This window comes from Pecten maximus, unplaced genomic scaffold (genome assembly GCF_902652985.1).
Source record: "Pecten maximus unplaced genomic scaffold, xPecMax1.1, whole genome shotgun sequence".
Lineage (NCBI taxonomy): Eukaryota > Metazoa > Mollusca > Bivalvia > Pectinida > Pectinidae > Pecten > Pecten maximus.
Window position 1 is genome coordinate 71869 of NW_022982735.1, and position 23070 is coordinate 94938.

At 37.6% G+C, this 23070-nt stretch overlaps 1 protein-coding gene across 1 annotated transcript in view; it reads left to right on the forward strand.

The window, feature by feature from the left end:
- Nucleotides 1–706: 706 nt before the first annotated feature.
- Nucleotides 707–23070, forward strand: part of LOC117320876 (kinesin-like protein KIF28P) — a gene marked incomplete at its 3' end in the record, with an annotated part of 30490 nt that continues 8126 nt past the window's right edge. Inside the window, exons 1-3 of the mRNA XM_033875359.1 lie at nt 707–767; nt 2508–2702; nt 7463–7678. Coding sequence (XP_033731250.1) covers nt 726–767; nt 2508–2702; nt 7463–7678 — 453 coding nt within the window. The remainder of the gene's footprint in view (nt 768–2507; nt 2703–7462; nt 7679–23070) is intronic.

Below are 23070 nucleotides of genomic sequence, written 5' to 3' on the forward strand. Positions count from 1 at the left end.
GTTTTAAATAAGAAAATTATTTTCAAAAATAAATTATAAGCGTTGATGTCAATATTTTCTAGTTTCATGGGGTTATGAAAAAAAATCGTTTGTAAACTTCTGTAAGATACGCGGATTCATACAGTTTACAAACAAATTTTTTTCATACCCCGATGAAACTAAAAAAAATGACATCAATGCTTAGGTAAAAGTCAAACGTAACATGGTAACATTGTACTGTACATACGTAATAAAACGACAGCATTTTGTTAACACTCTGATATACACATGTAGAGGTTATTCGTCTGTTATCAATGAATATAAGATATCGGTGTATATAATATTTATATTACTTTTTTTCTTTCAATCCGCCACTGATAAGGAACGAACCAGAGAATTAACAACATAGGCCTACAGGAAATGTCTTGGCAGATAAGCCACAAAAATCAAAATACCCGCGTTTTATTCAGAGCGGAAGTTTTAACGGTAGTTGTCGTTCGTTTTGTTTACGGAAGTAACTAATGTGCTCTTCTATGTAGTTGATTTCTCCCTTTTTTCTGGTTGAGATTGTTAAAGTTATACGAGAGAAGTGGTTTTGTAACGGTAATATTCCCGTTGTGATATAAGAGTAGTTTTGCCCAATATTAACTGTCAAATTAGACGATCATTGTTTCGTTTTCTTTTTTTGAAAATATATAAAAATAGGGAGGATAAAAGAACAGCCTGTTATTCGAAGAACGTGAAAAATGGCTGAAAGTGTAAAGGTAGCGGTGCGGGTTCGCCCATTCATATCCTTTTATTACACTTTTTCGTATATTTCATTTATCAACCGGATTCATACAATGGATTCTACAGCTGAGCTTACTCTTCAGAGGTATTTTATATTATACAGGCACGTGATATAAGCAGGGATCCACGAGACCTGCTCGTATCCAGGTACGCTAAGCTGTCACTGTCGCGTGCTACACAATAATACACACACTTTTATCAGTATATACCTAATTGTTTATGTAAACACATCGACAGCTTTGTATACGTTTGTTGGTCTTAAAGGAGGGAAATGAAAAGTTAAAATTTATCATTTAGATGAAATTATATTTAGAATATTTACAAGTTACCTTTTTTGGTAATATTTTTAGCAATGAAGACACATTAAAACAATAATTACATAAAGCACGGGTACCTGTGCATTTTCATACGATTACATGTATAACAATGAAATAAATGAAAACAACAAAATATAACAATGGATGCATCACAGATAGCTAGATAAAATGTAAAAATAGCTCATGCAAACGAGCAATTGTCAGTGACTGTACCACAGGTGCCTGTATCTATATATATATAGATATATCTACAAGAAGAAAGACACCACATTCTCTGGTAAATGAACAATGAAAGATAAACATTATTACTTCATGATTTTATAATTAATTTTTCTTTGTTTTCATGGTAAATACTCAAATGTGATTGGTCGAAAAATTCTTTTCATTCTTCTATGAAAGAAATTCCGAGAATGGCGCGAAAAATGTGACGTCACAATACGACAATTGACGTTGCGTATTGATTTGAGAAAAAGAATCCCATTTAAAACCAGTAAAATTGTACATAAAATATGTTTTAAATTAGAAAATCATTTTCAAAAATTAATTATAAGCGTTGATGTCAATTATTTTTTAGTTTCACCTGGGTATGAAACAAATTTTGTTTGCAAACAGAATTTTCTGGTCCTTCTATCCGATATTTCCCAAGACATGTTTTGGCCCAATGTTGGTCCAATACATCACGTGTATCGCAGAACGACCAAAATGATGTTAAGCCAACATCATTTTGTAAGTCGGTCCAGTGTTGGACCAACAGTTTCGTGGTGTCTGATTTAAGGAAAAGGAGAATTGTTTTAATCATGACCATTTTTTTTTCTTCTCTGGATTATCAGCAGTCATCGACACCTCCTTTTGACTTCTCATTTTCCTCTCTGTTTCTTCCGTTTGCTCTCAGTCCTCTTTTCCTCTCTGTTATTCCCTTTGCTCTCAGTCCTCTGAAAATCTCAGCTAGTGTTTCAATGGCCTTTAATTGCTGGATGTTGGTGTCTCCTTAACAACCATCCTCATATGACCCTTGATGTTGGTGTCTCCATGACATCCATCCTCATATAACCCTGGATGATGGTGTCTCCTTGAAATCCATCCTCATATGACCCTGGATGATGGTGTCTCCTTGACGCCTGTCCTCATATATTATTACCCAGCTGTAAAATATTTGTCATTCTACCTAATTCCTCCTGCTATAACCATGTTGATGTATTTAAACAAGGAGAATGTTTTATGTACATTTTAAGCCATAGTCATTGCATTGTTACATATCAAACTCCCAGAACAATAGAAAGTATATATCATAGTTATCAGGTACATTAAATCTACCCCTACATTGACATTATCAATTTCAATTATTATTTTCTGAAAACAAATCTCATCACCCCAGCCCCCAAACTGTCTATTTTCTCAAAGTTTGTCCTTGACTGTATCTACAATTCAAGAGAAACCAGCAGAAATGCCAAGCTTATCATTGAAATGTCGGGGAAAACCACAGAGATCATGGACCCCGAAAACATGTCTGCCGAACCTCGACGTTTTGCGTTTGATTACTCCTACTGGTCACATGATCAGTTCAATGAGAACAGCGAAGGCTATTTAGAACCATCTGGAGGCAAATATGCAGATCAGGTAAGTTATGAAAATATTTTTTTTTTCTGTTTCTTTAATTTTCTCAAAAAATCTCTGGACCACTGATTGTGCAATCATAGTTTTCCAATCTTTTGTATATCCCATCTGAGGGTGTAAAATTGGGTCAAACTAATATTCTAGTTCTTCTGTATATGATGTTATTGTGGTAGAAACAGGTCACATGACTCTTGCTTGTTGGATAATGATAATCTATGTGGTATTTATATCATTCTCGTTAGTTATCTTTTAAACGTTACAAAAGACACTTGCTAAAGCTTGTGTCTTTTACAACTTTTAAAAATTAACTAACAGGAGCAAAACAAAATACCATACATCCAACTACCACTGGTTGTGTATAACCTCTATATATCCAACTACCACTGGTTGTGTAACCTCTATATATCCAACTACTACTGGTTGTGTAACCTCTATATATCCAACTACTACTGGTTGTGTTAAAGCTCCATTGGGACACAAAAGTGAAATCCTCTTTCCTACATAGGTGCACTCAGTGACTTGTATCAGATAGATGAAGTTGAATTTTGACAATTAAACATTATGACAATATTTTGATATATGAGTGTAAATGAAAAAATGGTAATGAGCAAACATATGATGTGAGATAATCTAAAAATACCACAATATATTACCATAATTTTCTCTAAAACAGTAAAGTATGTCAACTTAATTAAATAAATTAATGTCATCGCTGTAATGATAATGACTTGCTGTCACAACATTGACAATATACATGTATATATATACATGTAAGAAAAAGAAATCTGTCCTTGCGAAGGTGGATGTATAAAAAATAACAAAAAAAACCAGACTTTGCCGCAAGGCCTTTCTGCCCTCTCAGGCTTCTTCAGGTCTGTCTGAAGAAGCCTGAGAGGGCAGAAAGGCCTTGCAGCATAGTCTGTTTTTTTGTTATATAAACATGTATATATTAAGGCAGTTTACACCACAATTATGGTTAATGTTGTTCTGCATGTGAAAACATGAATGACAAAAGGTTTATTTCATTTGTGTCCTGGCTGTGCATCGTTTGTGTTATATTTTGTATTTACAAATAACCTTAATATTTTTAAAAATGATATCTTCAGCTTATATACCCTAAAGGGAGATCATCTGGACAACTGCTGGGAATTACTAGTCAGGGTGATCATCATACTATTCTGGCTTTTGAACTATAGCCCCTAGGTTTATAACTTATGTTCTGTATGTTTGTCTGAGTTTGTGTCAAGATTTAAAACTGGGTGGAATTTCATTTCAACCCCTCTTCAGGTAGATAATGGACATCGGAAGTTAAATGTCCAGGTGTCATATAAAATTTCAATTTACAGCTTGGATAATTTTTAAGATGCTTTTGATTAAATACTTCAAAGCTGATGATATCTCTGTGAATGTTACCTACCATATATATATCCTGTAATAAGTCTAGGGAAATATACAAATAACTTTTTCTCAAAAGGAGAGGTAAGCTGATTGCAGGATAATGAAATGGCATTTATTAGTACTGTATATTTTCAGTGAACTGCCAGTAGACATATGTGGGTGGGCTTGTTACCCTGCCTTCATTTACCAAATAGGAAACCTGTTTTAGTGGATTGTATTGATCTACAACCTACAACAGGTAGTTTCTGTAATAGGGCATAACAAGGCTAAAACTTCCAAAACTCTTAACATTATAATCATGAACTATCTGAATGCCATCGATATTGTCTCATAAGTATGAGTCTTCAAATCTAGCCACATTGTTAGCCTCGTCTGTCATTACACCCAATATGTAATCACTGAAAGACCAACTGAATATGTGAAAAAAGAAAAGTTTATATTCAGCCAACATGGTCCTGCTGGGATCCCTAATACATGTTTGGGTTGTCAACGGTATCAAACAGCTTTTAACATATTGGCCTTTTGTTGGACTTCTGGTATCCATCCAGCACAGGTGTGATATACATGTACACAAAGGAATATAATCGAAAGACAAGAATTAATTTCCCTATACAATTAATCACTGTTCAATAAAGGCTCCATATGACTAATTTATAATATAAATACCCAATACCTGTATATTTCCTATACATGATCATCGATCACTACAATTATAAGTACTCCATACCTATAGGACCCTATACACCAGAATTCAACAGTGGAGTTTTTTGTTTCTTAGGTTTAGGTTTTTCCCAGCAACAGAAATTAAGAGTTTGTTTTATACACAATAATACTGTACTACTGTGACCAATTAATTAACTGTCTCGCCCAATACACAACCAAGATGGGTCTCAGCTTCCTTATGAGAAAAGCAAATATTAACCTTATACCCACCTGGAATCATTCTCTTATAGGCTGTTTTGATGCTGCAGTGTTAACGTTCCACTTGATCGATCACTGCCCACAAATTGTGATAAGTGGGAAAGAAATAAGATTTTAATATAATCATAAAGGCTGCATTATTATGTACGTATTTTAATTTGCCCCAGGATAAAAGTGTAGAAGCCAGACTAGGGTTTGAACCCAGGACCCTCCAAACTCTAGACGGACACTCTAACTGAGCTACCTAGTCGACGATGATCGTCCCAGTCCAGTTCTGATACATTACTCCCTCATTTTTTTAAGTCTTTGCCCCCGAATTAAAGACCAAAGTTTTGGTATCTACTTGCAAAGCATTAATATACTCCCAATGCTTTAAATAAAGGTTGCCAAGCTAACCATTTATGTAACGGGAGAAAGAGAAAATGTAGCAGCCAGACCGAGGTTCGAACCAGGAACTCCCCTGAACTCTAGACAGACAGTTACAGCGAAAAGTCTACCAACTGAGCTACCTGGTCGCCGATGATTGACCCAGTCCAGTTCATCTACAAAAGTGTTTCCCAAAAATTAACCCCTGTATCGAGGACAATTCATGCATTCCAAGTGGTGGTTTATTCTGTATCCTATCATTTGACTTTTCTGATTGGGCCTCAGCTGATTTTCACTCCTAGATTGAAGATCTACTCTGATTGGTACTAGGTTGCTAGGAGAACTAGGAAACAAAGCGTTATAATTGAGGAGTTTTATTAGTAGTTATATTTACAGATGTCCATTAGTGGTATATGTGAAGCTTGGTTGATGGACCGTGGTATTTATATATTTTTCACCCCAGTAACTGCTCACTGAACCCCAGGCCTTCACACCTCACCAGTGACTCGCTGAGTCCTGTATACCTGTACACTGTAGTTCTCAATTCTAGATCTGTTCTGAATGATTCTATACATAATTAACGAGACAGAGAGTAATTTGGTCTACAGACTGTCATTAAAGTCCCCACAGTTAGTGCTTTGTATTGGAAACATTTGATCTGTCAAATATTAAATTGTTACTTATATATTCTGATATGTTTCTTGTATGTACTATTGATAAGCGCCCTATTGAAATCGCCGTGTCTATCTGCCAGCACATTTTCTGTGCAATAACATGAGTTTCCTTTGGGCCGATCAAACTTAAACTTTATATAGTGCTTTCTTATTGATAATGCTTGCTTGTGATTGCTTTTCTTTGTCAAAGGTCAAAGGTTAAGGTCACTGTTGCTAAAACAGAAAATCAGTTTCCATACAATAACTTCAGTTTGCCTTTGCCAATCAAACTGATATATTGAAGCAACTACCTCAAACCTCATACAGTGCTTCCTTATTGGCAGTGCTTGCTTGGGATTGCTTTTCAGCTTCAATGGTCAAAGGTCAAGGTCACTGTTAATATGAATAGAAAATCAGTTTCCAAGCAATAACTTGAGTGTCCTTAGGCCGATGTAACTCAAACCTCATACATTGCTTCCTTATTGAAAGAGCTTGCTTTTAAGAATCAAAATTCAAAAGTCAAGGTCACTTACAAAATATACATAAACAAATCACCTTCCAAGTTCTGGCTTGTTCATGTTCATAATAAACGTCCTCCTCATCAATATGGGCAAATTGGCTTCTCGATGAATTTTGAGGATAGATAGCCACATGGAGGGCCCCATGCTGACCTGTCAGTGTTCTAGTTGATTACCGGGGTATTCTTATTTAATTATATACGTACATTACATTTTGGTCTCAATAACCTTATCAGATTTTGCAATAACATGATAAAGTTTGTAACAATTATTTTCATTCATTAATGTTATAACAACCCATAACAAAAAAAACTGTCAGTGTTCATTATCACGTACCTGAGCTGATCTTAGGGTTGTGTGGCTGGCACTGACTGACTGAGCTATCACGGACCTTAGGTGCAGTGAGCATGTATAACTAATGTCTGAGATTACAGAAGTGATCAAATACTATTTGTGTGTTCAAAAAAACCTTTAAAACCAATCCTCAGGGTGAAACAGTTAGCTGACCAATTCAATAATCTCCTCAAAAACCATGCAACATCAAAAAAGAAAGAAGTTGGTTAATTTATGGTTAATAATTGTTTTCCTAAAAACAAAATGGGAGGACGAAATGAAATGACAAATTAGTGTTACCCTGAAAACTGATATATTTATCGTGGGAGGATTAGCTGGGGAGTAATTAATACTAAGGGGGGTGTCAGTCTGAACATAAGGGATGGATTGGAAATCTGATGTACTAACTGCAGGATTCTTCAGCAGAAAAAAAATAAAACAGAAATGACCAGTTAGTCTACCACTTACAGTGATGAGTGAAAATATATCTTAATTTGATTATGAATCATATACATCTGAATCAGAAGAATTTCATTGATAGTCATTGATTTTTTTTAAACCTTCCTGTTCACAGAGAGTTGTGTTTGACGACCTGGGTCGTGGAGTGCTGGACAACGCCTGGAAGGGGTATAACTGTTCACTGTTTGCGTACGGCCAGACTGGAAGTGGCAAGTCCTACTCCATGGTGGGCTATGGCAGCAACAAGGGGATTGTTCCGATTTTCTGTGATGAACTGTTCAAGGCAGTGGAGAGCAAACGATTGAGTGCTGGAGCTGATGAGGAATACCAGGTAAGGTAGATAACTCCCATTCAAGGGGCAAATCAGAAAATATTCTGGATATTATTTTTTTCTTAATTTTGAAAAATATAATTCACTTTCAGTTTATAGCTTGTTTATATTTAAAGCTAGTCAATGGCAAAAATCAGTAATAGAATATGGTGTGTTTAAAAGTGACTATATATATACATGGTTTTATATGATAAATTCTTTATTTTAGCATAATTAAGCATATTCTGCTTAAGTTGCCTAAATATTGGATTAGTTTATGTGGCTGGAATAATATTTCAACATTGTTCAAAAGAAGTATTTGGTAGTAAATGTATTCATTTTTTTGTCAAATTAATGAAATTACAGAGCAAGCGTATATGTGTCTTAATCTAATGAAACATGAACACTGTTGATTGACCATGGTAATGTTTCTGAACCACCTTAGTTGATGGCTTACACTTAGAATGGCAAAATTATTACAAAATTATCATTAACTGAATCTGTCATTTTTATCAAGTAAATATAAAAGATGTTTGTTTTTTATTCATTATATTTCACATCAAATATTCAGAGAATTCATGCCTCATGTTGTAAGTTAAATAAGACGCTACATAATTATACGTACCTGGCCCTGGCCAATGTCTGTTGTACGTTCATTAAACACCTTTATAGTATAGTCTCATTCTAAAATGATAATCGCCTGCTTTTGTTTGACAGATAGTTCATCAGGTGACCTATTCATTGTTTGTTATAGGACACACAATTCTCACCTAGATATGGAATTTGACCTTTGTTGTCAGCTTATTTTGAAATTGCAAAATAACCACTACTATCATAAAGCCTGACTTTATTTCTCATCGATATATAATGCCACTGTGTTCGGTTTCCATGTGAATGCTTCTTAATAAGTTATGGCACTTTTTTCCCCCAAAATGTTGAATTGCCTATTTCAATTATTTTGAAATCTTTTTATTTATTCTTAATTTTTAGCCCACCATCATCAGATGGTGGGCTATTCAAATCGCCCTGCGTCCGTGGTCCGTCGTCCGTCCCTCCGTCCGTCCGTCCGTCCGTCCCTCCGTCCGTCCGTCCGTCCGTAAACAATTCTTGTTATCGCTAATCCTCAGAAAGTACTGAAGGGATCTTTCTCAAATTTCATATGTAGGTTCCCCTTGGTGCCTAGTTATGCATATTGCATTTTGAGACCAATCGGAAAACAACATGGCCGACAGGCAGCCATCTTGGATTTTGACAATTGAAGTTTGTTATCGCTATTTCTCAGAAAGTACTGAAGGGATCTTTCTCAAATTTCATATGTAGGTTCCTCTTGGTGCCTAGTTATGCATATTGCATTTTGAGACCAATCGGAAAACAAGATGGCCGACAGGCAGCCATCTTGGATTTTGACAATTGAAGTTTGTTATCGCTATTTCTCAGAAAGTACAGAAGGGATCTTTCTCAAATTTCATATGTAGGTTCCTCTTGGTGCCTAGTTATGCATATTGCATTTTGAGACCGATCGGAAAACAAGATGGCCGACAGACAGCCATCTTGGATTTTGACAATTGAAGTTTGTTATCGCTATTTCTCAGAAAGCAATGAAGGGATCTTTCTCAAATTTCATATGCAGGTTCCCCTCGGTGCCTAGTTATGCATATTGCATTTTGAGACTGATCAGAAAACAACATGGCCGACAGGCAGCCATCTTGGATTTTGACAATTGAAGATTGTTATCGCTATTTCTCAGAAAGTAATGAAGGGATCTTTCTGAAATTTCATATGCAGGTTCCCCTCGGTGCTTAGTTATGCATATTACATTTTGAGACTAAACAGAAAGCAACATGGCCGACAGGCAGCCATCTTGGATTTTGACAATTGAAGTTTGTTATCGCTGTTTTCTCAGAAAGTACTGAAGGGATCTTTCTCAAATTTCATATGTAGGTTCCTCTTGGTGCCTTGTTATGCATATTGCATTTTGAGACTGATCAGAAAACAACATGGCCGACAGGCAGCCATCTTGGATTTTGACAATTGAAGTTTGTTATCGCTATTTCTCAGAAAGCACTGAAGGGATCTTTCTGAAATTTCATTTGCAGGTTCCCCTCGGTGCCTAGTTATGCATATTGCATTTTGTGACTAATCAGAAAACAACATGGCCGACAGGCAGCCATCTTGGATTTTGACAATTGAAGTTTGTTATCGCTATTTCTGAGAAAGTACTGAAGGGATCTTTCTCAAATTTCATATGTAGGTTCCCCTCAGTGCCTAGTTTTTCATATTGGGACCAATCCGAAAACAACATGGCCGACAGACAGCCATTATCGCTAAATCTTAAATTTTATATATATAGGTTCCCCTTGTTTGAAAAGTACTAGAGGGCTGTTTCTGAATTTACACAGATTAGTAAGACTTAGAGGAAGGGAAAAGTAGAGAAAAGATCAATCTGACATAGAACCTATAAAGATCATTCAATGGTGGGCGCCAAGATCCCTCTGGGATCTCTTGTTTTTTGATAATATTAATTTACTCAGTTGTCCTATGATAATGAGATGAAATTGTTTTCATCTGATCTGCATGACTACATTTTTAGCCCACCATCATCAGATGGTGGGCTATTCAAATCGCCCTGCGTCCGTGGTCCGTCGTCCGTCCGTCCCTCCGTCCGTCCGTCCCTCCGTCCGTAAACAATTCTTGTTATCGCTATTTCTGAGAAAGTACTGAAGGGATCTTTCTCAAATTTCATATGTAGGTTCCCCTTGGTGCCTAGTTATGCATATTGCGTTTTGAGACCAATCGAAAAACAATATGGCCGACAGGCAGCCATCTTGGATTTTGACAATTGAAGTTTGTTATCGCTATTTCTGAGAAAGTACTGAAGGGATCTTTCTCAAATTTCATATGTAGGTTCCCCTGGGTGCCTAGTTATGCATATTGCGTTTTGAGACCAATCAGAAGACAACATGGCCGACAGGCAGCCATCTTGGATTTTGACAATTGAAGTTTGTTATCGCTATTTCTGAGAAAGTACTGAACGGATCTTTCTCAAATTTCATATGTAGGTTCCCCTTGGTGCCTAGTTATGCATATTGCGTTTTGAGACCAATCGGAAAACAACATGGCCGACAGGCAGCCATCTTGGATTTTGACAATTTAAGTTTGTTATCGCTATTTCTGAGAAAGTACTGAAGGGATCTTTCTCAAATTTCATATGAAGGTTTCCCTTGGTGCCTAGTTGTGCATATTGCGATTTGAGACCAATCGGAAAACAACATGGCCGACAGGCAGCCATCTTGGATTTTGACAATTGAAGTTTGTTATCGCTATTTCTGAGAAAGTCCTGAAGGGATCATTCTCAAATTTCATATTTAAGTTCCCCTTGGTGCCTAGTTATGCATATTGCCTTTTGAGACCAATCGGAAAACAACATGGCCGACAGGCAGCCATCTTGGATTTTGACAATTGAAGTTTGTTATCACTATTTCTGAGAAAGTACTGAAGGGATCTTTCTCAAATTTCATATGTAGGTTTCCCTTGGTGCCTTGTTATGCATATTGCATTTTGAGACCAATCGGAAAACAACATGGCCGACAGGCAGCCATCTTGGATTTTGACAATTGAAGTTTGTTATCGCTATTTCTGAGAAAGTACTGAAGGGATCTTTCTCAAATTTCATATGTAGGCCCCCTTGGTGCCTTGTTATGCATATTGCGTTTTGAGATCAATCGGAAAACAACATGGCCGACAGGCAGCCATCTTGGATTTTGACCATTGAAGTTTGTTATCGCTATTTCTGAGAAAGTACTGAAGGGATCTTTCTCAAATTTCATATGTAGGTTTCCGTAGGTGCCTAGTTATGCATATTGCATTTTGAGACCAATCGGAAAACAACATGGCCGACAGACCGCCATCCTGGATTTTGACAATTGAAGTTTGTTATCTCTATTTCTCAAAGTACTGAATGGATCTTTCTCAAATTTCATAAGTAGGTTCCCCTTGGTTCCTTGTATTGCATTTTTGGACCAGTCTGTCCTGAAAACAACCTGGCAAACAAACAGCCATTATCGTTAAATCTCAACTTTCTTATATAGCTAGGGTTCCCTTGTTTGAAAAGTACTGGAGGGATGTCTTGATTTGCACAGATTAGTAAAATGAAGGGAAAAGTAGAGAAAAGATCAATCTGACATGGAACCTATGAAGATCATTCAATGGTGGGCGCCAAGATCCCTCTGGGATCTCTTGTATGGTTTGCCCTTTAAATATAGATGAATCTGCATGAACCTCTCCCACAGGAAATCCTACAATATTGTTAGTTGTATTGTCCTGCATTGTGCTGAGCATATTTTTCTGTTTGTTAATGGTTCTGTAATCACAACTGTTTATAACAGAAATAATCTCTGGTTTGTACACAGAACTAGCTTTGTGATTGAATGTTTTATGTTTGAAGCATGGATGTGCTTTTTATGTGAAACAAATGATATTATGGTTTGAGTTGATTTTTGACAAATATTTATGTAAATTTAAGTCAACAATATGTATTTTTTTAAGTTGACAAATTTTGCTCCGTGTAATTTTTCACAGACTGACGATGAAATAATTTACTCTGACAATTTCAAAATCAACACAAAAAATGAAACGGAATTCACCAAGACATAAAGAGGAGTACAGCGTAAATATTTGTGTAAAACCCCACTTTTTCATAAAAATTTTAGCTCACAATTATCAGATAATGTGCTATTTGAATGACCCTTGTCCATGGTTTGTCATCCATCCATCATCTATCTGCTGTCTGTCCATAAACAATCCTTGTTATCACTATTTCTTGAAAAGAACCTAAAGGAGTTTTTGCAAATAGACAGGATTTTTCATGATCTTTAGTTATGTTCAGTTTTGTGACACTTCAATTCAGAAAACAAATTGGCAGACAGACAACCATCTATACTTTTGACAGTTGAAATTAGTTATTTCTCTTTCTCACTAAATTCTTTATGGATCTTTCTGAAATTTCACGTGCCGTAATGGTTTCCACAATTGTCCCTTGTTGTGCATTGTCAATTTTGAGACCGAGATTCCGGGACAACAAGATGGCTGATTGGTGGCCATTTTGAATTTTAACTGCTACATTTTGTTCTCAGAAAGTTCTTCATACACACTTTGTGTATGAAATATTTTAAATACCTTAAGTTTCTCTTGTAATTAGTATTGTTTCTCAAAACATTCTGGATGGATCTTTTTCATATTTCATATATGTACCTTCAGACTAAACTTCCCTTGGTTTTAGTAATGCAGAGGAAAAGAGAAAGATGAGAAATGTAGAGAATACTATAATGGTTATATATGATCACATATGCAGAAAAGATTGTATGTGATAGTAATTAACTGGAGTATCTAGATGTGATACTGACTATGAGATCTTACTATTAGATCCAATAAAGATTGTTTATGATCACAGGGAGCCATCCCTCTGTTTATGATCACAGGGAGCCCTCCCTCTATTTATGATCACAGGGAGCCGTCCCTCTGTTAATGATCACAGGGAGCATCCCTCTGTTTATGATCACAGGGAGCCATCCCTCTGTTTATGATCACAGGGAGCCATCCCTCTGTTTATGATCACAGGGAGCCATCCCTCTGTTTATGATCACAGGGAGCCATCCCTCTGTTTATGATCACAGGGAGCCATCCCTCTGTTTATGATCACTGGGAACCATCCCTCTATTTATGATCACAGGGAGCCGTCCCTCTGTTTATGATCACAGGGAGCCATCCCTCTGTTTATGATCACAGGGAGCCATCCCTCTGTTTATGATCACAGGGAACCATCCCTCTATTTATGATCACAGGGAACCATCCCTCTGTTTATGATCACAGGGAGCCATCCCTCTGTTTATGATCACAGGGAGCCATCCCTCTGTTTATGATCACAGGGAGCCATCCCTCTGTTTATGATCACAGGGAGCCATCCCTCTGTTTATGATCACAGGGAGCCGTCTCCCTATTTATGATCACAGGGAGCCGTCCCTCTGTTTATGTTCACAGGGAGCCATCCCTCTGTTTATGATCACAGGGAGCCATCCCTCTGTTTATGATCACAGGGAGCCATCCCTCTGTTTATGATCACAGGGAGCCGTCCCTCTGTTTATGATCACAGGGAGCCATCCCTCTGTTTATGATCACAGGGAGCCGTCCCTCTGTTTATGATCACAGGGAGCCGTCCCTCTGTTTATGATCACAGGGAGCCATCCCTCTGGGATCCCCTGTTAGTGAAGAGGCATCGTTTCCTGTCAAAACACATGTCAACAGACTCAGTACATGTATGTTGATCTTTAATAAAACAACAACCAATTTAAAATAATATTTCTACAGCTGATGCCCATAGATATTTCATGATCATAAATATATGCTATTGATTATCTGAATGGATGATTTTATGGAGCTGTGCTATAAATCTTACAAAACACATTTAAGTATCATTATATGACCTTAGATTATATCATATTACGCAAAACAAATACTTCACAGACGAAAGCTGCACGTTATGCTGTAGTGAGGGGCTATTATATGAGACTGGTATCATAGCTACTTAAACAACAAACATTCCGACATTACTGTGTACATCCAGTGTGTCATCTTAACAGTTTGTCTGATCTATATACGATACTATGTACCTGGATTGGCTGTCAGACAGCCACACAAAACAAATCCCTGAGGAATAATCTATATCTGTATTCTGTACACAAATTATTTATATCTCAGGTCAGAATATCATATTGTCTTTAGTGTTTAGTACCTAGCAGTTAATATAGCAGGGAAGTGGATCTGAGGGAGGGAATTTACACAAGAAAGTGTGAGAAATTAGTGGAACAGGTACTTACCTTGTCTGTCTATACACACGATATACATAATCCTGAATGTATTGACAGACAAGGCAAATGCCTGTGGTGTAAGGAGAGAAAGTGGTGAAATGCAGAGAAATTAGAAGAGAGAAACAGGGCAAAAAGTAAGAAAGGAAAAAGTGATTGTAAGAAAAAGAAAGAAAGGGAGTTGGAAAGAAAAGCAGAAGGAAAATGATAGGAAGAGAGTTTGAGGGAAAAACAGAAGCAAGGGAAGAAAGTGAGATTGAGAAATAACCAATAAGGAAGAAAGTGGAAGGGAAAAACAAGCAAAGGGAGAATGTGGGAGGGAGAAACAAGCAAAGGGAGAATGTGGGAGGGAGAAACAAGCAAAGGAAGAATGTGGGATGGGGAAACAAGCAAAGGGAGAATGTGGGAGGGGGAAACAAGCAAAGGGAGAATTTGGGAGGGAAAAACAAGCAAAGGAAGAACGTGAGAGTGAGAAATAACTAATAAGGAAGAAAGTGGAAGGGAAAAACAAGCAAAGGAAGAATGTGGGAGGGAGAAACATGGAAAGGGAGAATGTGGGAGGGAGAAACAAGCAAAGGGAAAATGTGGGAGGGAGAAACAAACAAAGGGAGAATGTGGGAGGGAGAAACAAACAAAGGGAGAATGTGGGAGGGAGAAACAAGCAAAGGAAGAATGTGAGAGGGGGAAACAAGCAAAGGGAAAATGTGGGAGGGGGAAACAAACAAAGGGAGAACGTGGGAGGGAGAAACAAACAAAGGGAGAATGTGGGAGGGAGAAACAAGCAAAGGAAGAATGTGGGAGGGAGAAACAACCAAAGGGAGAATGTGGGAGGGAGAAACAAGCAAAGGGAGAACGTGGGAGGGAGAAACAACCAAAGGGAAAATGTGGGATGGGGAAACAAACAAAGGGAGAACGTGGGAGGGAGAAACAAACAAAGGGAGAACGTGGGAGGGAGAAACAAGCAAAGGAAGAATGTGGGAGGGAGAAACAACCAAAGGGAAAATGTGGGATGGGGAAACAAGCAAAGGGAAAATGTGGGAGGGAGAAACAAGCAAAGGGAGAATGTGGGAGGGAGAAACAAACAAAGGGAGAATGTGGGAGGGAGAAACAAGCAAAGGAAGAATGTGGGAGGGGGAAACAAGCAAAGGGGGAGGGAGAAACAAACAAAGGGAGAATGTGGGAGGGAGAAACAAGCAAAGGGAGAATGTGGGAGGGAGAAACATGGAAAGGGAGAATGTGGGAGGGGAAAACAAGCAAAGTCAGAATTTGGGAGGGAAAAACAAGCAAAGGAAGAACGTGAGAGTGAGAAATAACTAATAAGGAAGAAAGTGGAAGGGAAAAACAAGCAAAGGGAGAATGTAGGAGGGAGAAACATGGAAAGGGAGAATGTGGGAGGGAAAAACAAACAAAGGGAGAATGTGGGAGGGAAAAACAAACAGGGAGAATGTGGGAGGGAAAAACAAGCAAAGGGAAAATGTGGGAGGGAGAAACAAGCAAAGGAAGAATGTGGGAGGGAAAAACAAACAAAGGGAAAATGTGGGAGGGAGAAACAAGCAAAGGGAGAATGTGGGAGGGAAAAACAAACAAAGGGAGAATTTGGGAGGGAAAAACAAGCAAAGGGAAAATGTGGGAGGGAGAAACAAGCAAAGAGAGAATGTGGGAGGGAAAAACAAACAAAGGGAGAATGTGGGAGGGAAAAACAAACAGGGAGAATGTGGGAGGGAAAAACAAGCAAAGGAGAATTTGGGAGGGAAAAACAAGCAAAGGGAAAATGTGGGAGGGAGAAACAAGCAAAGGGAGAATGTGGGAGGGAAAAACAAACAAAGGGAGAATTTGGGAGGGAAAAACAAGCAAATGGAAAATGTGGGAGGGAGAAACAACCAAAGGGAGAATGTGGGATGGGGAAACAAGCAAAGGGAAAATGTGGGAGGGAGAAACAACCAAAGGGAAAATGTGGGATGGGGAAACAAACAAAGGGAGAACGTGGGAGGGAGAAACAAACAAAGGGAGAACGTGGGAGGGAGAAACAAGCAAAGGAAGAATGTGGGAGGGAGAAACAACCAAAGGGAAAATGTGGGATGGGGAAACAAGCAAAGGGAAAATGTGGGAGGGAGAAACAAGCAAAGGGAGAATGTGGGAGGAAGAAACAAACAAAGGGAGAATGTGGGAGGGAGAAACAAGCAAAGGAAGAATGTGGGAGGGGGAAACAAGCAAAGGGAAAATGTGGGAGGGAGAAACAAGCAAAGGGAGAATGTGGGAGGGAAAAACAAACAAAGGGAGAATTTGGGAGGGAAAAACAAGCAAAGGGAAAATGTGGGAGGGAGAAACAAGCAAAGGGAGAATGTGGGAGGGAAAAACAAACAAAGGGAGAATGTGGGAGGGAAAAACAAGCAAAGGGAAAATGTGGGAGGGAGAAACAAGCAAAGGGAGAATGTGGGAGGGAGAAACAAGCAAAGGGAGAACGTGGGAGGGAGAAACAACCAAAGGGAAAATGTGGGATGGGGAAACAAACAAAGGGAGAACGTGGGAGGGAGAAACAAACAAAGGGAGAATGTGGGAGGGAGAAACAAGCAAAGGAAGAATGTGGGAGGGAGAAACAACCAAAGGGAAAATGTGGGATGGGGAAACAAGCAAAGGGAAAATGTGGGAGGGAGAAACAAGCAAAGGGAGAATGTGGGAGGGAGAAACAAACAAAGGGAGAATGTGGGAGGGAGAAACAAGCAAAGGAAGAATGTGGGAGGGGAAACAAGCAAAGGGGGGAGGGAGAAACAAACAAAGGGAGAATGTGGGAGGGAGAAACAAGCAAAGGGAGAATGTGCGAGGGAGAAACATGGAAAGGGAGAATGTGGGAGGGGAAAACAAGCAAAGTCAGAATGTGGGAGGGAAAAACAAGCAAAGGAAGAACGTGAGAGTGAGAAATAACTAATAAGGAAGAAAGTGGAAGGGAAAAACAAGCAAAGGGAGAATGTGGGAGGGAGAAACATGGAAAGGGAGAATGTGGGAGGGAAAAACAAACAAAGGGAGAATGTGGGAGGGAAAAACAAACAGGGAGAATGTGGGAGGGAAAAACAAGCAAAGGGAAAATGTGGGAGGGAGAAACAAGCAAAGGGAGAATGTGGGGAGGGGGGAAACAAGCAAAGGAAGAATGTGGGAGGGAAAAACAAACAAAGGAAAATGTGGGATGGGGAAACAAGCAAAGGGAAAATGGTGGGAGGGAGAAACAAGCAAAGGGAGAATGTGGGAGGGAGAAACAAACAAAGGGAGAATGTGGGAGGGAGAAACAAGCAAAGGAAGAATGTGGGAGGGGGAAACAAGCAAAGGGGGGAGGGAGAAACAAACAAAGGGAGAATGTGGGAGGGAGAAACAAGCAAAGGGAGAATGTGGGAGGGAGAAACATGGAAAGGGAGAATGTGGGAGGGGAAAACAAGCAAAGTCAGAATGTGGGAGGGAAAAACAAGCAAAGGAAGAACGTGAGAGTGAGAAATAACTAATAAGGAAGAAAGTGGAAGGGAAAAACAAGCAAAGGGAGAATGTGGGAGGGAGAAACATGGAAAGGGAGAATGTAGGGAGGGAAAAAACAAACAAAGGGAGAATGTGGGGAGGGAAAAAACAAACAGGGAGAATGTGGAGGGAAAAACAAGCAAAGGGAAAATGTGGGAGGGAGAAACAAGCAAAGGGAGAATGTGGGAGGGGGAAACAAGCAAAGGAGAATGTGGGAGGGAAAAACAAACAAAGGGAAAATGTGGGATGGGGAAACAACCAAAGGGAAAATGTGGGATGGGGAAACAAGCAAAGGGAGAATGTGGGATGGGGAAACAAGCAAAGGAAAAATGTGGGAGGGGGAAACAAGCAAAGGGAGAATGTGGGAGGGAAAAACAAGCAAAGGAAGAATGTGGGAGGGAGAAACAAGCAAAGGAAGAATGTGGGAGGGAGAAACAAACAAAGGGAGATCGTGGGAGGGAGAAACAAGCAAAGGAAGAATGTGGGAGGGAGAAACAAGTAAAGAAAGAATGTGGGAGGGAGAAACAAGCAAAGGAAGAACGTGAGAGTGAGAAATAACTAATACGGAAGAAAGTGGAAGGGAAAAACAAGCAAAGGAAGAATGTGGGAGGGGGAAACAAGCAAAGAGAGAAAAAACAAGTTAAGGAAGAAAATTTCAAAGGAAAACAAGTTAATGAACAAGTGGCTAAGAGAAACATATATAAGAAGAAAGTTGGAAGAAGAAACAAGCAAAGGAAGAATTTTTTGTGGGAAACAAAATAGAAAATGGAAGGGAGAAACAAGCATAGCAAGAAATTTGGAGGGAAAGACAAGCAAAGGAAAAAAGTGGACGGGAAAAACAAAGCAAAGGATTCAATACATAGGGAGGGTCAGAAACAGAAACAGGGAAAAGCAAAGGATTTTATATTTAGGGAGAGAGAAAGATGAAAAAGAGAATTGAAAAGGGAGAAAAAAATATAGGGTTATTATATCATCAGGCAGAATTATGATAAAAGATGAAAACTGATACATTCGAGGAAATTGTGGCAGCCTTAAAAGCTTCATTGGTCTAAAACATAGATGATTAGAGTTTTGAACCTCAACTTGAAATTAAGTGATTGTGTAAAATACCTGCATACATATGGTATATATTGTCTAGACAATTCAAAATACGTTTATATAAAATTTAGCCAAGATGTTTCATCAAAGTTTATTTTCTTTCTGGATTACAGTTTTCAGTTGACATTTTCCATTTAAAAAGAGGCAATTAACAAAGCTACCCAAAATGGGGAACCATTCAGTTTGTTCCTATAAATGACTTTACCTACAATGCAGTGATTGTGTGACGACAACATTCAGAAAAATATTTAAAAGCAATTTGCCTTATACATGTAAATTAAGGGTTACCAGATAAGGGAAGGAACAATGTCTTTAGCGACAATATATATATGTATAAAACTTCCTTGGTATGACAATAAACATGGGTTGGGAGTTCTGGATGGCTATTGTTCCTCTGAGGCTTTGTGACAATATTTAAATGGCCACATATGTTGATGAATGTCTGGTGAATGTCAGACAAGGTATACATGGTCCTAAATCTAACATCAATATCTAGACTGTATATAAACAACATACGGTAACACTGAGTTGTTAATCTTTCAAATGATTTGGGATCATTTCAAGGTTAAAAAGATTAAACAGTAAATTATCATCAGTTTTTTATATGCCCTTCACATTTGACTGGAGTATTATGGTATGGCGTAAACTTCTGTTTGTCAAGCAATCTCCTCCTACACTTGTTAACCGATCCTTTTGAAACTTTTTAGGCTTATAGTAATCAGGACATGTTGGTATGTTGTCCCAAAAAGAATTAAATATTGACTTTGTATATGCCATCTAGCCACTGTTAAGGTTATTCAAACTATATTTTAATACAAGATAGTCTGCAAAAATATGTATGACATGCATTGATGGGTGTGTTCTCCATTTGCCCACTTTTTTTAGAACAAAGAAAAGTGTATACATAGGAGAACAATGGAAAACCAATTATAGTCAGTTCTATAATAATTTTACCTGTGTTTACCTGTATGATTTACCTGTGCTAAAAAGTTGGCAAAAAGAGAGGTATATTTATGTACCTGAGAAGTGGGGAAAATAACACTAAGTTATAGTCTAAGCTCAACAAATGTATTCCTACGCCGGACTTGATATAGTTCATTGAAAAATGACTCGAGTTAACTGTGGTAGGTTCATTGAGTCTGAATTGAGTGGAAATATAAATATATATATATAAGAAAGAACACACATTAGATAGTTAACATATCCACAAACATTATACATAAGCACAGTGGTAATACATTATAATATATATACTAAAAACATTTTTCATACATTTTATATTACATTCTTCAGTTAAAAAAGAACATCATATTCACACATATATATAATATTAGATACATAACATATTTACAAACATATATAGCACATTATACATTAAGCACTAGTAATACATTAGCAGTAACATATTGCATTTTTTCATATTACACTTGCATAATATAATACAATTTACGTAACATTTCAGAAAAAAGATATATCTCTCTATCTTTATATGCATGTATCTGTACATGCATGTATATCAAGTACATAGTCAAAATCTGCTCCAGGTGCAGAAGGTGTGAAGATGCATCAGCATACTCCATCAGGCTCAATGTGTTGTTCTCCAGGCGTTCCTTCAGTTGCGTCAGTCGGCGGTCTATGTTTCTGTACTTCTTGCATCTTGGTCTGGTTGGTCCTCCTGCGTCCTTCTGTATCCTGTCGATCTCGTTGCTCGCCTGAATCTCCTGGAACACTCTGATGATTGTGTATATGTTAGGGTGGGAATGACGGACTTTCTTCTTCAGCTTCCCGTGCCAAGCTTCCAGGTTGTTGGTGGTCCGGTGTCCTTCTGTTGCGTAGTGGTTCCAGGTCTGTCGGTCTCCTTCCATCCACTGGGATACAACATAGTCGGTGAAGGGTAGGGTGTCCACGGGTAGGTCAGCATCCTCCAGCTCCTCTAGCGCATTAAACCAGACGTCCTCCACTTAATCATCAGCAGCAGCTTGGATCATAATTGACCAATGGTCAACAACATAATAGAGACCTCTAATCATCAGCAGCAGCTTGGATCATAATTGACCAATGGTCACCTATAATCCTCCACCCTCCCCCCATAGTAATTAATTAACATCAGCTTGGATAACGACCGGAATTCTCTTTACATAAACATAGATAGTAGATAGGTAAACGAAATTTAAATGCTGACATATATTTTGAATTGTACAACATCAAATGAAAATACATCTTATTACTTTTAATATTAAACATTAATATATATATATAGCTTTTAAAAAAAATTTTTTTTTCATATAAAGTACTGTATATTTAAATATAAATACTTATAAACAGGTACATTGCGCATCATAAATAACAACAAAATAATAATACTGTAATCAATGTGTATTTTTTCCTATATAAAGTACTCCATGAAATTATACATGTAGCTACTTATATCTTATAGTTCCTTATCCTGCAACAGGGCCAAATCTATTGGACAATAAAAGTATAATCCACTTATTGGTAACATTTGAGTATGTTGTGTTTTATTAAACAATAGAAACAACAATGTCGAACGTACAGAACATGCCTGCTCCAAATTAAAATGTGGTGTAATGTCCTTAATTCGTTCTGGAGCACACCAATGTGCCCTCAATCCTTTAACCATTGCTAAAATTATTAAATGTAAAGTATATCCTTCCGCACTCTATGGTTGCGAATTGTGGCAGTTAAAGAAAAATGAAATGTACATGCTTGAAAAAGCACAGAACTTCATTGTAAAATCAATTCAGGGTTTTAATGTAAGAACAAGAACAGACATGTGTACGTCATTGATCAGTTGGTTTTCAATAGAAGTATATATCAGTGTGAACAAATTACTATTCCTTGGTAGAATATGTTCCATGGATGTTGGAGTTTTGACGCGCGAAATTTTTATAAAGCGCATATTTGATTACAGACTGTGTACTTTCTCCAGAGGTTTTATTCCCGACATTGTCAATATTTTGACAATTAAAATATAATTTGAATTATGTTCTTGGTGAATTCTTGAAGAGTGGCTTGTTCCCAAACAGATGCCAATGGAAACGATTAGTGAATGACCATATAAGAAATTGTGAGGAGTTTAATCTATGTGAAATAATGAAAACTGATAAAGAATTTTCTCGTTTCGGTCTCTTGCATAATAAAATACAACCATATTCAATATGGAAATTAGCTCTACATTTCCCCCAATACAGTTCATGTTTTAAACAAATTGTTAAACTTTGTGTTGAAATGCGAGATGACGAAAATGTATTTTTGTGTCAATATTGTGGTTTAATTTACAATGATGTAATCTTACATAGCGTGCTTGAATGCTCTCATACAGAGTCTTTGCGTGACCAACTGTGGTGTGTTCTCTGTACTATAAAAGATGTCGATTTTGTATGTTACCTTAACACGTTGTCAAATTACCATCTTCTCCATGTTCTTCTTGGGAGTATCGTCAATTATGACTTATCCTCATACGAACTCGAGGACTTCAGAGTTAATTCAATCGTTATTGTATTCAAGATTCTTCAATGCAGTGGTATTTTGTAATTATTTCATATGAAAAAGAGAACTTGTAATTATTATTAATGTTGTTTTATAGATATTCATACATGTATATAAAATGCATTTGCAAGCCTACATAACACATGTAGGCACTTAAATTATATTATCTCACGTTAGACCACAGAATGAAATGACTGCTATTCATTTTAAAAATGAAGTACGTATATATGTGCTAATTAAGAATCTAATGTGTCTTAATTAACTTAAGAAACATGCGAAGAAATTTCCTTTACTAACATCATGTTATCATTATTATATCTGTAGTTTATTGTGTAACGCGTGAATCCTTATGCGAGAGGTGATAATGAGCGTGAATGAATTTTGTTCTAATTTGTAAATCATTTCTGTATACTCTTCAAATCTTGGAGGAAATAAAGAAATAAT